Source organism: Pan troglodytes, chromosome 2 (genome assembly GCF_028858775.2).
Source record: "Pan troglodytes isolate AG18354 chromosome 2, NHGRI_mPanTro3-v2.0_pri, whole genome shotgun sequence".
NCBI lineage: Eukaryota > Metazoa > Chordata > Mammalia > Primates > Hominidae > Pan > Pan troglodytes.
In genome coordinates this window covers 78275579-78292577 of record NC_086015.1, presented here as the reverse complement: position 1 = coordinate 78292577, position 16999 = coordinate 78275579, and the positions used below count along the sequence as shown (strand labels likewise).

Sequence of the window (16999 nt, the reverse complement as noted above, 5' to 3'; positions counted from 1 at the left end):
ATTTGCAATAGGAAAATTGCTGCGTTTCTTCAGTTCTGGAAAATTATCAGCCTTTTTCCCTTTGAATATTGGTTTTTCCTCAGTCTCTCCTTCTGGAACTCCAGTTAGAACTTTTCATTCTACCCTCAGTGTCCCTTAACTTTGCTTTTGTAATGTTTATTTCTCTATACAGGCTCTGTTCTGGGTTAATTAATTCTCTTTTCCACCATAAGTCTTCAGCTTAATTCTATCACTGATTTTATTTTTTTAATAATTGTAATTTTTTAGGTCTATGAGCCCTGCATATTATTTTTCAAATCTGATATTTTTTTAAATCTTCTGTCATTGCATAGTAGATTCAGTTTCTTCTTTAGTAAATCTAGACATGTTAAACAGTTATTTTTAAATTTGTTTCAGATCAGCGTATTCCAGCTCATCTTCCACTGGTTGGGTCTGCTGACATTTTCTTGCTAGCAGGGTTCCTCGTATGCTTTGTAATACTTGTCTCTCTGCTTATCTTCTGTAGATGCTACCTTCATGTTCTGTCAACCTTATGTTCACTCTTTTCTGAACAATTACATTTCCAAATTTGGTTCCTTCAGCCTAGACACTTTTTCTTCTCCATCCCTGTACTGTAGTTGTGCCTATCAAATCCAAATTAGCATAGAGATAGTCTGTTCTTTCAGTTGTAGTACTTTGACTATTTAAATCCAAAACACAACTAAGAAGGAAAATGATGTCATCTTTTTTATTTCTTTCTTGACTTTTCCACATTTTTAAAAAATGATCTGGCCTCATGTAAACATTTTTGAGCAAAATTGTATAGAACACAGCAATACTTACAGAAAATTGGCAATATTAATGATAACACTTTGTTCCTATTTTTAATTTTATATATATATATATATATATATATATATATATATATATATATATATATCTCCCCTTCATTCTCCCACTTATAATCTCATAGTCTGGCTTGCTCAGCATTTGTTCTGTTTGAATTTATCTGGTTCATATATTTATTTGTTCATTATTTTTCTCCTCCTAGAGTCCCTTTTCTCTATCTTCACTGCTGTGACACACAGCTTAATGCAGCACCTAGCACATAGTAGGTCTTCAGTAAATATTTGTTGAACTAATCAGGAAATAAGTCAGTGCCCATTTTAATGAAAATCACTTAATGGAAAGGGCAGAATTTTTTTAAGCCTTCACATGTTTGGTGTCTTCCGCCCACCAGGTGCGGTACTGGAATGGGGGTGGAAAGGAGGAATCATCCAGTAAGATGAAAGTGGCAGGAAATGAGACATCAGCCAGACTACGGGGCCTGAAGAGCAACCTGGCCTATTACACGGCTGTCCGGGCTTACAACAGCGCCGGCGCTGGGCCTTTTAGCGCCACAGTTAATGTAACCACCAAGAAAACACGTAAGTATATTCTGATTTCTTTGAATGGTACGGAAAATAGTTTGCATTAAAAAGGATAACCTTCTCTATTATTTGAAATGGACAACCCAAGTCATTAATCTCACTAGATTATATAAACCTAGCTCCAAAACCTAACTCCAAAACCCAACTCCAAAACTCAGAGCCACACATACCCTTGTCTTCATGATATCCCTAAATCTTTAGGTAGAGTGTGAAAATGAATGTGCGCCTTCTGAAAAAATCTTAGTGTGGGGTGTTAGGTTAAATCTATCCCCTTTTCTTTTAAAATATGATAAGCTTAGTTGGGTTTACTTTCATGTATTTTTAGTTTCCCAAAGCTTGAGGATTTCTGGTAAGCATGAATAAGTTAAAATTAATGCCGAAGAATCAGGAGTGATTTTTCCTTCTTTATCTTTCTTTCCTACATCATACAAAGAATGGCAATGTGCATTAAATGGTTATCAGCAAAAGATGATGGTCCTGTGAATGTGTTGATACTTTAAAAAATCTAACCAGAGTTGTCAGTGTTGCTTTCAAAGCTGAGTTTTTGTTAGCTGTGTATTCACAGGTAAATTCGCCAGCTGCAATCATGAGTTACAATTATATTAGTCTACAAGAAAGTCAGTGATTTACAATTTGCTAATGTTCCACACATATTTCAGTTAATCTAATAGCATAGTATACATTTAATCATTGTGTTTTATTGTTTTATTGGTACTTGCTCACAATGCAAATGTTTAAGTTACTATTGTCATTGCCCTCATCATAGCTAATAGTGATTGAAAACATTCTGTATCCCAAGTAATTTATGCTCATTCCCACATTTAATCCTCATAACTACTCCCAAGAGGTAGGTGCCATTATTATCTCTATTTTAAAGGTGATAGAAGTATGGCTTGAAGGGATTAGGTAACTTACGCACAGTGATACCATACTTTTACTTGCAGAAAATTGTTTTCTTAATTTATTTTTCAAATTTCTTAATTGAATAAAAATGTTTGCTTAACTAACTTTATGTAAGAATGAGACAATTTTTATGCTTGGTTGCTAATTTCATTGATGCATTTCTGTTTCCATATCATTTCCAATTTTTTTGAAAACATACTTTTTTGTCTAAAATTGCAAAGAACTTCAATAATATAAAATTGAATATGATTGGCTAGCATTTTTTATGGTTAACTTAAAGTAATGTAAGACAGTTCTACTACTTTAGATGTTAATTAGCACGTGTAAATTTGATTAAAGAAGTTTGTGTGTTTATCTTTGTATTAGCTATAGAAAAAAGAGTGTGGCTAACAATTGGCTAGTACAATGAGCATTGCAGAGCACAAATTTAGCAACAAACCATTTGAATTTCTATAGCAAGACCCATTTGTAAGCAACTGACTAATATAACAATTTAACATGATCCTTATCTAATTATTATAGGAAGTCTAATCTACCTGTTTTTCATACCACTTGGTTGCTGTTAGACCAAAGAGCACATGAGTTTGGAAATACAGATACAAAAAAACTCTGTATTTACAACTCTTTACTAAATATGTTTGGTTTTCTCAACAATTCTTACTGAATCAATATGGTCTAAATATACATCATTATTTATTTATTTATTTATTTATTTTTTTTTTTTTTTTTTTTTTTTTTTTTTTAATTTTTTATTATACTTTAAGTTTTAGGGTACATGTGCACATTGTGCAGGTTAGTTACATATGTATACATGTGCCATGCTGGTGCGCTGCACCCACTAACTCGTCATCTAGCATTAGGTATATCTCCCAATGCTATCCCTCCCCCCTCCCCCCTCCCCACCACAGTCCCCAGAGTATGATATTCCCCTTCCTGTGTCCATGTGATCTCATTGTTCAATTCCCACCTATGAGTGAGAATATGCGGTGTTTGGTTTTTTGTTCTTGCGATAGTTTACTGAGAATGATGGTTTCCAATTTCATCCATGTCCCTACAAAGGATATGAACTCATCATTTTTTATGGCTGCATAGTATTCCATGGTGTATATGTGCCACATTTTCTTAATCCAGTCTATCATTGTTGGACATTTGGGTTGGTTCCAAGTCTTTGCTATTGTGAATAATGCTGCAATAAACATACGTGTGCATGTGTCTTTATAGCAGCATGATTTATAGTCATTTGGGTATATACCCAGTAATGGGATGGCTGGGTCAAATGGTATTTCTAGTTCTAGATCCCTGAGGAATCGCCACACTGACTTCCACAATGGTTGAACTAGTTTACAGTCCCACCAACAGTGTAAAAGTGTTCCTATTTCTCCACATCCTCTCCAGCACCTGTTGTTTCCTGACTTTTTAATGATTGCCATTCTAACTGGGGTGAGATGATATCTCATAGTGGTTTTGATTTGCATTTCTCTGATGGCCAGTGATGATGAGCATTTTTTCATGTGTTTTTTGGCTGCATAAATGTCTTCTTTTGAGAAGTGCCTGTTCATGTCCTTCGCCCACTTTTTGATGGGGTTGTTTGTTTTTTTCTTGTAAATTTGTTTGAGTTCACTGTAGATTCTGGATATTAGCCCTTTGTCAGATGAGTAGGTTGCGAAAATTTTCTCCCATGTTGTAGGTTGCCTATTCACTCTGATGGTAGTTTCTTTTGCTGTGCAGAAGCTCTTTAGTTTAATTAGATCCCATTTGTCAATTTTGTCTTTTGTTGCCATTGCTTTTGGTGTTTTGGACATGAAGTCCTTGCCCACGCCTATGTCCTGAATGGTAATGCCTAGGTTTTCTTCTAGGGTTTTTATGGTTTTAGGTCTAACGTTTAAATCTTTAATCCATCTTGAATTGATTTTTGTATAAGGTGTAAGGAAGGGATCCAGTTTCAGCTTTCTACATATGGCTAGCCAGTTTTCCCAGCACCATTTATTAAATAGGGAATCCTTTCCCCATTGCTTGTTTTTCTCAGGTTTGTCAAAGATCAGATAGTTGTAGGTAAGCGGCGTTATTTCTGAGGGCTCTGTTCTGTTCCATTGATCTATATTTCTGTTTTGGTACCAGTACCATGCTGTTTTGGTTACTGTAGCCTTGTAGTATAGTTTGAAGTCAGGTAGTGTGATGCCTCCAGCTTTGTTCTTTTGGCTTAGGATTGACTTGGCGATGCGGGCTCTCTTTTGGTTCCATATGAACTTTGAAGTAGTTTTTTCCAATTCTGTGAAGAAAGTCATTGGTAGCTTGATGGGGATGGCATTGAATCTGTAAATTACCTTGGGCAGTATGGCCATTTTCACGATATTGATTCTTCCTACCCATGAGCAAGGAATGTTCTTCCATTTGTTTGTATCCTCTTTTATTTCCTTGAGCAGTGGTTTGTAGTTCTCCTTGAAGAGGTGCTTCACATCCCTTGTAAGTTGGATTCCTAGGTATTTTATTCTCTTTGAAGCAATTGTGAATGGGAGTTCACTCATGATTTGGCTCTCTGTTTGTCTGTTGTTGGTGTATAAGAATGCTTGTGATTTTTGTACATTGATTTTGTATCCTGAGACTTTGCTGAAGTTGCTTATCAGCTTAAGGAGATTTTGGGCTGAGACAATGGGGTTTTCTAGATAAACAATCATGTCGTCTGCAAACAGGGACAATTTGACTTCCTCTTTTCCTAATTGAATACCCTTTATTTCCTTCTCCTGCCTGATTGCCCTGGCCAGAACTTCCAACACTATGTTGAATAGGAGCGGTGAGAGAGGGCATCCCTGTCTTGTGCCAGTTTTCAAAGGGAATGCTTCCAGTTTTTGCCCATTCAGTATGATATTGGCTGTGGGTTTGTCATAGATAGCTCTTATTATTTTGAAATACCTCCCATCAATACCTAATTTATTGAGAGTTTTTAGCATGAAGGGTTGTTGAATTTTGTCAAAGGCTTTTTCTGCATCTATTGAGATAATCATGTGGTTTTTGTCTTTGGCTCTGTTTATATGCTGGATTACATTTATTGATTTGCGTATGTTGAACCAGCCTTGCATCCCAGGGATGAAGCCCACTTGATCATGGTGGATAAGCTTTTTGATGTGCTGCTGGATTCGGTTTGCCAGTATTTTATTGAGGATTTTTGCATCAATGTTCATCAAGGATATTGGTCTAAAATTCTCTTTTTTGGTTGTGTCTCTGCCAGGCTTTGGTATCAGAATGATGCTGGCCTCATAAAATGAGTTAGGGAGGATTCCCTCTTTTTCTATTGATTGGAATAGTTTCAGAAGGAATGGTACCAGTTCCTCCTTGTACCTCTGGTAGAATTCGGCTGTGAATCCATCTGGTCCTGGACTCTTTTTGGTTGGTAAACTATTGATTATTGCCACAATTTCAGCTCCTGTTATTGGTCTATTCAGAGATTCAACTTCTTCCTGGTTTAGTCTTGGGAGAGTGTATGTGTCGAGGAATGTATCCATTTCTTCTAGATTTTCTAGTTTATTTGCGTAGAGGTGTTTGTAGTATTCTCTGATGGTAGTTTGTATTTCTGTGGGATCGGTGGTGATATCCCCTTTATCATTTTTTATTGCGTCTATTTGATTCTTCTCTCTTTTTTTCTTTATTAGTCTTGCTAGTGGTCTATCAATTTTGTTGATCCTTTCAAAAAACCAGCTCCTGGATTCATTAATTTTTTGAAGGGTTTTTTGTGTCTCTATTTCCTTCAGTTCTGCTCTGATTTTAGTTATTTCTTGCCTTCTGCTAGCTTTTGAATGTGTTTGCTCTTGCTTTTCTAGTTCTTTTAATTGTGATGTTAGGGTGTCAATTTTGGATCTTTCCTGCTTTCTCTTGTGGGCATTTAGTGCTATAAATTTCCCTCTGCACACTGCTTTGAATGCGTCCCAGAGATTCTGGTATGTTGTGTCTTTGTTCTCGTTGGTTTCAAAGAACATCTTTATTTCTGCCTTCATTTCGTTATGTACCCAGCAGTCATTCAGGAGCAGGTTGTTCAGTTTCCATGTAGTTGAGCGGCTTTGAGTGAGATTCTTAATCCTGAGTTCTAGTTTGATTGCACTGTGGTCTGAGAGATAGTTTGTTATAATTTCTGTTCTTTTACATTTGCTGAGGAGAGCTTTACTTCCAACTATGTGGTCAATTTTGGAATAGGTGTGGTGTGGTGCTGAAAAAAATGTATATTCTGTTGATTTGGGGTGGAGAGTTCTGTAGATGTCTATTAGGTCCGCTTGGTGCAGAGCTGAGTTCAATTCCTGGGTATCCTTGTTGACTTTCTGTCTCGTTGATCTGTCTAATGTTGACAGTGGGGTGTTAAAGTCTCCCATTATTAATGTGTGGGAGCCTAAGTCTCTTTGTAGGTCACTCAGGACTTGCTTTATGAATCTGGGTGCTCCTGTATTGGGTGCATAAATATTTAGGATAGTTAGCTCCTCTTGTTGAATTGATCCCTTTACCATTATGTAATGGCCTTCTTTGTCTCTTTTGATCTTTGTTGGTTTAAAGTCTGTTTTATCAGAGACTAGGATTGCAACCCCTGCCTTTTTTTGTTTTCCATTGGCTTGGTAGATCTTCCTCCATCCTTTTATTTTGAGCCTATGTGTGTCTCTGTACGTGAGATGGGTTTCCTGAATACAGCACACTGATGGGTCTTGACTCTTTATCCAACTTGCCAGTCTGTGTCTTTTAATTGGAGAATTTAGTCCATTTACATTTAAAGTTAATATTGTTATGTGTGAATTTGATCCTGTCATTATGATGTTAGCTGGTGATTTTGCTCGTTAGTTGATGCAGTTTCTTCCTAGTCTTGATGGTCTTTACATTTTGGCATGATTTTGCAGCGGCTGGTACCGGTTGTTCCTTTCCATATTTAGCGCTTCCTTCAGGAGCTCTTTTAGGGCAGGCCTGGTGGTGACAAAATCGGTCAGCATTTGCTTGTCTGTAAAGTATTTTATTTCTCCTTCACTTATGAAGCTTAGTTTGGCTGGATATGAAATTCTGGGTTGAAAATTCTTTTCTTTAAGAATGTTGAATATTGGCCCCCACTCTCTTCTGGCTTGTAGGGTTTCTGCCGAGAGATCCGCTGTTAGTCTGATGGGCTTCCCTTTGAGGGTAACCCGACCTTTCTGTCTGGCTGCCCTTAACATTTTTTCCTTCATTTCAACTTTGGTGAATCTGACAATTATGTGTCTTGGAGTTGCTCTTCTCGAGGAGTATCTTTGTGGCGTTCTCTGTATTTCCTGAATCTGAACGTTGGCCTGCCTTGCTAGATTGGGGAAGTTCTCCTGGATAATATCCTGCAGAGTGTTTTCCAACTTGGTTTCATTCTCCGCATCACTTTCAGGTACACCAATCAGACGTAGATTTGGTCTTTTCACATAGTCCCATATTTCTTGGAGGCTTTGCTCATTTCTTTTTATTCTTTTTTCTCTAGACTTCCCTTCTCGCTTCGTTTCATTCATTTCATCTTCCATTGCTGATACCCTTTCTTCCAGTTGATCGCATCGGCTCCTGAGGCTTCTGCATTCTTCACGTAGTTCTCGAGCCTTGGTTTTCAGCTCCATCAGCTCCTTTAAGCACTTCTCTGTATTGGTTATTCTAGTTATACATTCTTCTAAATTTTTTTCAAAGTTTTCAACTTCTTTGCCTTTGGTTTGAATGTCCTCCCGTAGCTCAGAGTAATTTGATCGTCTGAAGCCTTCTTCTCTCAGCTCGTCAAAATCATTCTCCATCCAGCTTTGTTCCGTTGCTGGTGAGGAACTGCGTTCCTTTGGAGGAGGAGAGGCGCTCTGCATTTTAGAGTTTCCTGTTTTTCTGTTCTGTTTTCTCCCCATCTTTGTGGTTTTATCTACTTTTGGTCTTTGATGATGGTGATGTACAGATGGGTTTTCGGTGTGGATGTCCTTTCTGTTTGTTAGTTTTCCTTCTAACAGACAGGACCCTCAGCTGCAGGTCTGTTGGAATACCCTGCCGTGTGAGGTGTCAGTGTGCCCCTGCTGGGGGGTGCCTCCCAGTTAGGCTGCTCGGGGGTCAGGGGTTAGGGACCCACTTGAGGAGGCAGTCTGCCCGTTCTCAGATCTCCAGCTGCGTGCTGGGAGAACCACTGCTCTCTTCAAAGCTGTCAGACAGCGACATTTAAGTCTGCAGAGGTTACTGCTGTCTTTTTGTTTGTCTGTGCCCTGCCCCCAGAGGTGGAGCCTACAGAGGCAGGCAGGCCTCCTTGAGCTGTGGTGGGCTCCACCCAGTTCGAGCTTCCTGGCTGCTTTGTTTACCTAAGCAAGCCTGGGCAATGGCGGGCGCCCCTCCCCCAGCCTCGCTGCCGCCTTGCAGTTTGATCTCAGACTGCTGTGCTAGCAATCAGCGAGATTCCGAGGGCGTAGGACCCTCCGAGCCAGGTGTGGGATATAGTCTCGTGGTGCGCCGTTTTTTAAGCCGGTCTGAAACGCGCAATATTCGGGTGGGAGTGACCCGAGTTTTCCAGGTGCGTCCGTCACCCCTTTCTTTGACTCGGAAAGGGAACTCCCTGACCCGTTGCGCTTCCCAGGTGAGGCAATGCCTCGCCCTGCTTCGGCTCGCGCACGGTACGCGCACCCACTGGCCTGCGCCCACTGTCTGGCACTCCCTAGTGAGATGAACCCGGTACCTCAGATGGAAATGCAGAAATCACCCGTCTTCTGCGTCGCTCACGCTGGGAGCTGTAGACCGGAGCTGTTCCTATTCGGCCATCTTGGCTCCTCCTCTACATCATTATTTATATATTCCAAACACAGCATCAATCAAAGATTCTGATTGCAAAAATATATGCAAACAAATTTGTCTGGCTCTTTTCTCTGACTTAATAATTGATGTGATTACTTGCTAGGAAATTATGATAGTAAAAGACAGTGTAACATCATGGTGGAATCAGTGAAGAACTTAGTGGATTAGTAAGACAGAAGGAAGAGACTGATTAGAAATCAATAGAAATGTCATGATAATGTACAATGAATGAATGAAAATTTTAAAAAGAAGCCAAATCCCTTTATAATTTAGGGATAGCATATAAACGCCCAATCCGAAGTAGAAATTTGCACAAAACAGTGATGCTGATAATTATGGTTGACACTTACTGAGCAATTTCCGGTCATGGTTCTAAGTAATTTTCATGTATTGATTCTTAATTCCCACAGCAATATCATGACTTGAAGGTATTAGCATGCTTACTTTAGAGAGGAGGAAGCTGAGGCATGTGGAGGTTATATAATGGTACTGAGATTGCAGAGTAAGTAACAGGATGGGCATCCAAATCCATAGTCTTAACCACTATGGTATCCTCTCTTTCAGCCATATTGTTAGAATTTCATCACTCATTTAATACCTTTATTTATTGTGATTTTGCTCTGTGCTTAGGAACTGGGTAAGAAGATCACAGGTGGGCATGGCTTCTCTGCTCATGGAGCTTTAGTTTGATGGGAAATCCAGCAACTGAATGAAATCTCTCAAAAACAATGTTCTGCTATTATTCAACTGGAGTTCATCTAGAGTCTTTAGGTTGATCTGTAGATGTTATTAAGGACAATTTCCTACATTGGGTGGGAAATTCATATCGATCATTAAAATCCCCAGTCATCCTAAAATGGCATATAAAGAACATATGTTAATTTTTAAATTTTATGTTAATAATTTTTAAATATGTACCAAAATTTCAAGTAAAACAGAATCTCTTAGAGCCATTAATAATATTGTTACTGGTAGCTCTAAATAGTCTTCCTAAGCTTTGACATGGTTTAACTGCAAATCCTATTTAAAATTTTGGTAAGGCTCTTGTGATTATCACTATGAAGAGAATTACTTGTCTGCCTTGGCATAAAGAGCAAAAATAACATTTTTGATTACCTGCTTGCTATCGCTCTTCCCCTATGGATTCTAAACTTTACAGGGAAAGAGTCCTTCTGTGTCTTATTTACCCAGCCACAGTGCCCAGCACAAACCCAGCACATAGGAGCAGCATATTAAATGTTGAATGGATGAATGAAACTTAGAGAAGCAAGCCAAACCTCAAGTACTATTATTAATCAAATGTACTTCCTCTTGACTGCACATTGCAAATTCAAAACATGCTACAGTTCTTTACCATCTCACTTAAAATGTGCAAGTTTCATGTACTCATCATTATGGAATTTTGTATGCAAGGCTTTAAATCAGTACAGATTTTAGATGATATTTCTGATTAATGTAAAATAACACAAGGATTCTCAAGTACTGTAGCTTCCATTAAACACTTAATTTTTGATATCCAAATACTTGTGTTTTTTAAAAGCATTTTTAAGTTAAACACTAATTAGCCTCTTTAAGTAATCTAAGATGGGTTTCTGTCATTTGCCACCAAAGAGAGCAAACTCTTAACAGCATCTTTCATCTCAAGGGACTGATGAATAAAATTTGCAGATGGCTTAAAAATGATAAGTTGCATTAGTTTCTAAAAAGAAACATTGAGAATTTTATGTTGAGTTTGCAAGAGATAATCTGTAGGATAAATATTCTGCTTTGTATAATCAAAAAATCAAGTGGTAATTCTGACATTCAGTATGAATGGATCCAGACACTCAAACAACATTCACCACAATCATGTAATAAGATCTCAGATTTAATAAAACTGAATTATTGGTTCTCCTTCCAACCCATTTAAATCCTCTCTCTTCTGTGATAGTCCCCATTTCCATAAATTCCACTCCAATGTTTCAGTTTCTCAAGCCAAAAATCTCAGAGTCACCCTCAAGTCATTTTCTCTCATACTCTACACTAGATCCAGAATCTTACTTTTAGATTTATCAAGAATTTACCACTTCTGGCCAGGCACGAGGACTCACGCTTATAATCCCAGCACTTTGGGAAGCCAAGGTGGGATGATTGCTTGAGCCCAGGAGTTCGAGACCAGCCTGGGCAACATAGTGACACTGTCTCACTATGCTGAGACAGAGAAAAATATAAGAGAATTAACCAGGTGTGGTGGTGTGTGCCCGTACTCCCAGCTACTCAGGAGGCTGAGGTGGGAGGATTGCTTGAGCCTAGGAGATCGATCAGAGCTGCAGTGAACCGTAATTGTGCCACTGCACTTCAGCGTGGGCAACAGAGTAAAACCCTGTCTCAAAAAATAATAATAAAAATAAAGAAATAAAATATACCACATCTTACACTGCTGACACATCAAGGCAAGCTGCCTCCAACTCTCTCCTGTAGATCAGGGCATTGGCCTCTCACTGTTCATCCTGTTTCTGCCTTTGCCTTGACATCCTGATAATGTCACTTCCCTGCTCAGAACCTTTTTGTCACTTCCCATCCCACTCCAGGTAAATGCTAAATCTTTAAAATGCCCAATGAGGCCTTATACAATCCACTCCCCAATCTCTGCTCTGACTTATTTCCTATTCTTTTCCACCTTGCTCATTACACTTTACTTCAGGACCTCTGCATGTACTGTTTCCTGTATCTCGAAAGCTCTTCTTCCAGATACCCACATAATGCACTCCCCCATCTCTTCCACGTTGTCACTCAGATATCACCTGGGTGCCACCTGACTGCAGCTCCACCTTTTCTGATGCCCTTGTCTCCTTCCCTGTTTTATCCTTGTGCCTAGCCTCAGAGCCACCACATGTACTGTATCTCATGGCTACTCACTTCATCATTGTGTCCCCAGGACGTCGTTGTGTCCTACCTTAGCCGGAGTGTCAGCCCCTTCAGGGCAGAGCTATGGCCTAGTTTGATCATTGCTCTCTTCCCAGAGCTCTACTCCAGTGCTTAAGTAATCATAGTCAGTGCCCAATAAGTATTTGTTGAACAATGACTCTCTCCATCACTGTCTCTGCTCCATGGCAGCATCACTCTAACCAAGTTCTCTCTTCGTGGTAGAAAGATTGCCACCAGCACCTCAAGAGGACTGTTGTCTCCCAGCCAATCACACTGGGAAAGGTGGGCAGCTTCTTTCTGATTATTCTACCCAGAGCTAAGTAGGCTTCTCATTGATTCATCTCGGGCAAACAACCAACTGTTGTTTCCAGTTGTGAGAAAAACTGGACCAGCCTGGCCTGAAACACATGCCCAGACTCCCCTGGAACAAGGGGATTCTATATTTTTATGCCTTTGCTAATTATTATATGTGTGAGTATACTTGGGGAAAAAGAAGAATGCCAAATGATACAATCACTTTTGCATTTGAGTCTTTGCTTTTCTAAATGAAATGCTCATCCATGTAAGTGGAGCCAAAATCAGTTACCTGAATGTAAGGAAATCAAGTAGGTATGCTTTTTTTTTTAATTCAACTTTTTTTATTTGTTTTTTAATTTTCGTGGGTACATTGTAGGTGTATATATTTAAGGAGTACATGAGATCTTTTGATACAGATATGCAATGTGAAATAAGCACATCAGGAAGAATGAAGTATCCATCCCCTCAAACATTTAGCCATTGAATTGCAAATATAATTAAACTCTTTAAGTTATATAAAAATGTACAGTTATTATTGACTATAGTCACCCTGTTATGCTATCAAATAGTAGGTCTTAGTCATTCTATTTTTTGTCCCCGTTAATCTCCACTTATCCCCCTCACCCCAAACCCCTCACTACCCTTCCCAGCCCTTAGTAATCATCCTTCTACTCTCTATGTCCATGAGTTCAATTGTTGTGACTTTTATTTTATTATTATTTTTCCATAGGTTAGTGGGGTACAGGTGGTTTTTGGTTATATGAGTAAGTTTTTTAGTGGTGATTTGTGAGATTTTGGTGCACCCATCCCCCAAGTGGTATACACTGCACCCAATTTGTAGTCTTCTGTCCCCTGCCTCCCTCCCAACCTTCCCCCCAAGTCCCGAAAGTCCATTGTATCATTCTTACGCCTTTGCGTCCTCATAGCTAGCTCCCACATATCAATGAGAACATACGATGTTTGGTTTTCCATTCCTGAGTTACTTCATTTAGAATAATAGTCTACTATCTCATCCAGGTCACTGTGAATGCCGTTAATTCATTCCTTTTTATAGCTGAGTAATATTCCATCATATGTGTGTGTGTTTGTATGTGTATGTGTATATATATATATATCACAGTTTCTTTATCCACTCGTTGATTGATGGACATTTGGGTGGATTCCACATTTTTGCAATTGTGAATTGTGCTGCTATAAACATGCATGTGCAAGTATCTTTTTCGTATAATGACTTTTTTTCCTCTAGGTGGATACCGAGTAGTGGGATTGCTGGATCAAATAGTGGTGCTACTTTTGTTCATTAAGGAATCTCCACACTGTTTTCCACAGTGGTTGTACTAGTTTGCATTTCCACCAGCAGCGTAGAAGTGTTCCCTGACCACCGCATCCACACCAATGTGTACTGTTTTTTGATTTTTTATTGATGGCCATTCTTACAGGAGTAAGGTGATATTGCATTGTGGTTTTGATTTGCATTCCTTGATCATTAGTGGTGTTGAGCATTTTTTCATATGTTGGTTGGCCATTTGTATATTTTCTTCAGAGAATTGTCTGTTCACGTCCTTCACCCACTTTTGTATGGGATTTTTTGTTTTTTTTTTTCCTGCTGATTTGAGTTCGTTGTAGATTCTGGATATTAGTCCTTTGTCAGATGAATGGATTGTGAAGATTTTCTCCTACTCTTTAGGATGTCTGTTTACTCTGCTGACTGTTGCTTTGCCATACAAAAGCTCTTTAGTTTAATTAAGTTCCAGCTGTTTATCCTTGTTTTTATTGCATTTGCTTTTGGGTTCTTGGTCATGAAATTATTGCCTAAGCTAATGTTTAGAAGCGTTTTTCCAATGTTATCTTCTAGAATTTTTGTAGTTTCAGGTGTTAGATTTAAGTCCTTCATCCATCTTGGGTTGATTTTTGTATAAGGTGAGAGATGAGGATCCAGTTTCATTCTCCTACATGTGGCTAGCCAGTTATATCAGCACCATTTGTTGAAAAGGGGGTCCTTTCCCCACTTTATGATTTTGTTTCCTTTGTTGGAGATCAGTTGGCTGTATGTATTTGGGTTTACAATGTCTATTCTGCTCCATTGGTCTATGCTCCCATTTTTGTACCAGTACCATGCTGTTTTGGTGACTATGGCCTTATAGTATAGTTTGAAATCAGGTAATGTGATGCCTCTAGTTTTGTTCTTTTTGCTTAGTCTTGCTTTCTGGGCTCTTTTTTGATTCTATATGAATTTTAGAATTTTTTTTATAATCCTTTGAAGAATATGGTGGTATTTTGATGGGATTTGCATTGAATTTGTAGATTGTTTTTGGTAGTATGATCATTTTCACAATATTAATTCTACCCATCCATGAGCATGGGATGTGTTTCCATTTGTTTGCACCATCTATGATTTCTTGCAGCAGAGTTTTGTAGTTTTCCTTGTAGAGGTCTTTCATCTCCTGGTTAGGTATATTCATAAGTGTTTTTTTTTTTTTGGCAGCTATTGTAAAAGGGGTTGAGTTTTTGAATTGATTCTCTGCTTGGTCACTGTTGGTGTGTAGAAGAGCTACTGATTTGTGTACCTTAATCTTGTATCTGGAAACTGCTGAATTATTTTATCAGTTCTAGGAGTTTTCTGGATGATTCTTTAGAGTTTTTGAGATAAACCATCATATCATCAGCAAACAGTGACAGTTTGACTTCCTCTTTACTGATCTGGATGCCCTTTATTTCTTTTTCTTGTCTGATTGCTCTGGCTAGGACTTCCAGTACTAAGTTGAAGAGGAGTGGTGAGAGTAGGCATCCTTGTCTTTTTCCAGTTCTCAGAGGGAATACTTTCAACTTTTCCCTATTCAGTATAATTTGGCTGTGGGTTTGTCATAGATGGCTTTTATTACATTGAGGTACATCCCTTGTATGCTGATTTTGCTGAGGGTTTTAATCATAAAGGGATGCTGGATTTTGTTGAATGCTTTTTCTGTATCTATTGAGATAATCATGTGATTTTTGTTTTTAATTCTGTTTATGTGGTGTTTCACATTTATTGACTTGTGTATTTTAAAACATCCCTGCATCCCTGATGTGAAACCTACTTGATCATGGTGGGTTATCTTTTTGTTATGTTGTTGGATTCAGTTAGCTAGTGTTTTGTTAAGGATTTTAGCATCTATGTTCATCAGGGATATCGGTCTGTAGTTTTCTTGTTTGGTTATGTCTTTTCCTGGTGTTAGTATTAGGGTGATGCTGGCTTCATAGAATGAATTAAGGAGGGTTCAGTCTTTATCTTGCTGAATAGTGTAAACAGGATTGGTTCCAATGGTCTGGTAGAATTCTGCTGTGAATCCTTCAGCTCCTGAACTTTTTTAGTCAGTAATTTTTTAATTACCATTTCAGTCTCACTGCTTGTTATTGGTCTGTTCAGGGTATCTAATTCTTCCTGATTTAAGCTAGGAGAGTTGTATCTTTCCAGGAATTTACCCATCCCTTCTAGATTTTCTAGTTTATGTGAGTAAAGGTATTCCTAGTTGCCTTGAATGATCTTTTGTATTTGTGTGGTGTCAGTTGTAGTATCTCCCGTATCATTTCTTAGTGAAGTTATTTGGATTTTCTCTCCTCTTTTCTTTGTTAATCTTGCCAATGATCTATCAATTTTATTTATCTTTTTGAAGACCCAGATTTTTGTTTCATTAATCTTTTGTATTTTTCTATTGTTTAAATTTCATTTAGTTCTGCTCTGATTTTGGTTATTTCCTTTCTTCTGCTGAGTTTGGGTTTGGTTTGTTCTTGTTTCTCTAGTTCCTTGAGGTGTGACCTTAGATTGTCAGCTTGTGCTCTTTAAGTCTTTTTTATGTCGGTTTTTAGAGCTATGAACTTTTCTGTTAGCATTGCCTTTGCTGTATCCCAGAGGTTTTGATAGGTTGTGTCAGTATTGTTCAATTCGAATAATTTTTTAATTTCCATCCTGATTTCGTTTTTGACTCAATGATCACTCAGGAGCAGGTTACTTTCCATGTATTTGCATGGTTTTAAAAGTTCCTTTTGGAGTTGATTTCCAGTTTTATTCCACTGTGGTCTGAGAGAGTGCTTGATATAATTTCAATTTTTTTTATTTTATTGAAGCTCATTTCATAGCCTATCATTTGGTCTATCTTGGAGAAAGTTCTCTTCACTGTTGAATAGAATGTGTATTCTGTGGTTGTTGGATGGAATGTTCCGTATATATCTGTTAAGTCCATTTGTTCCAAAGTATAGTTTAAAACCATTGTTTCTTTGTTAACTTTATGTCTTGATGACTGTCTAGTGCTGTCATGGAGTATTGAAGTCCCCCACTATTATTGTGTGGTTGTCTCATTTCTTAGGTCTATTAATAATTGTTTTATAAATTTGGGAGCTCCAGTGTTAGGTGCATATATGTTTAGGATTGTGATATTTTCCTGTTGGACAAGGCCTTTTACCATTATATAATGTCCCTCTTTATCTTTTTTAACTGCAGTTTCATTAAAGTTTGTTTTGTTTGATATAAGAGTAGCTACTCTTGCTTGCTTTTTGTGTCCATTTGCATGAAATGCCTTTTTCCAGCCCTTTACTTTAAGTTTTCATGTGAGTCCCTATGTGTTAGGTGAGTCTCCTGAAGGCAGCAGATATTTGTTTGGTGAATTCTTACCCATTCTGCAGTTCTGTATCTTTTAAGTGGAGCATTTAGCCCATTT

At 38.2% G+C, this 16999-nt stretch overlaps 1 protein-coding gene across 2 annotated transcripts in view; it reads left to right on the top strand.

The window, feature by feature from the left end:
- CNTN3 (contactin 3) overlaps nucleotides 1-16999 on the top strand; it is a 358137-nt gene that overhangs the window by 327890 nt on the left and 13248 nt on the right. For both annotated transcript variants that reach the window (XM_526232.7, XM_054680802.2), the window contains one exon: nucleotides 1220-1406. In XM_526232.7, coding sequence (XP_526232.2) covers nucleotides 1220-1406 — 187 coding nt within the window. The remainder of the gene's footprint in view (nucleotides 1-1219; nucleotides 1407-16999) is intronic.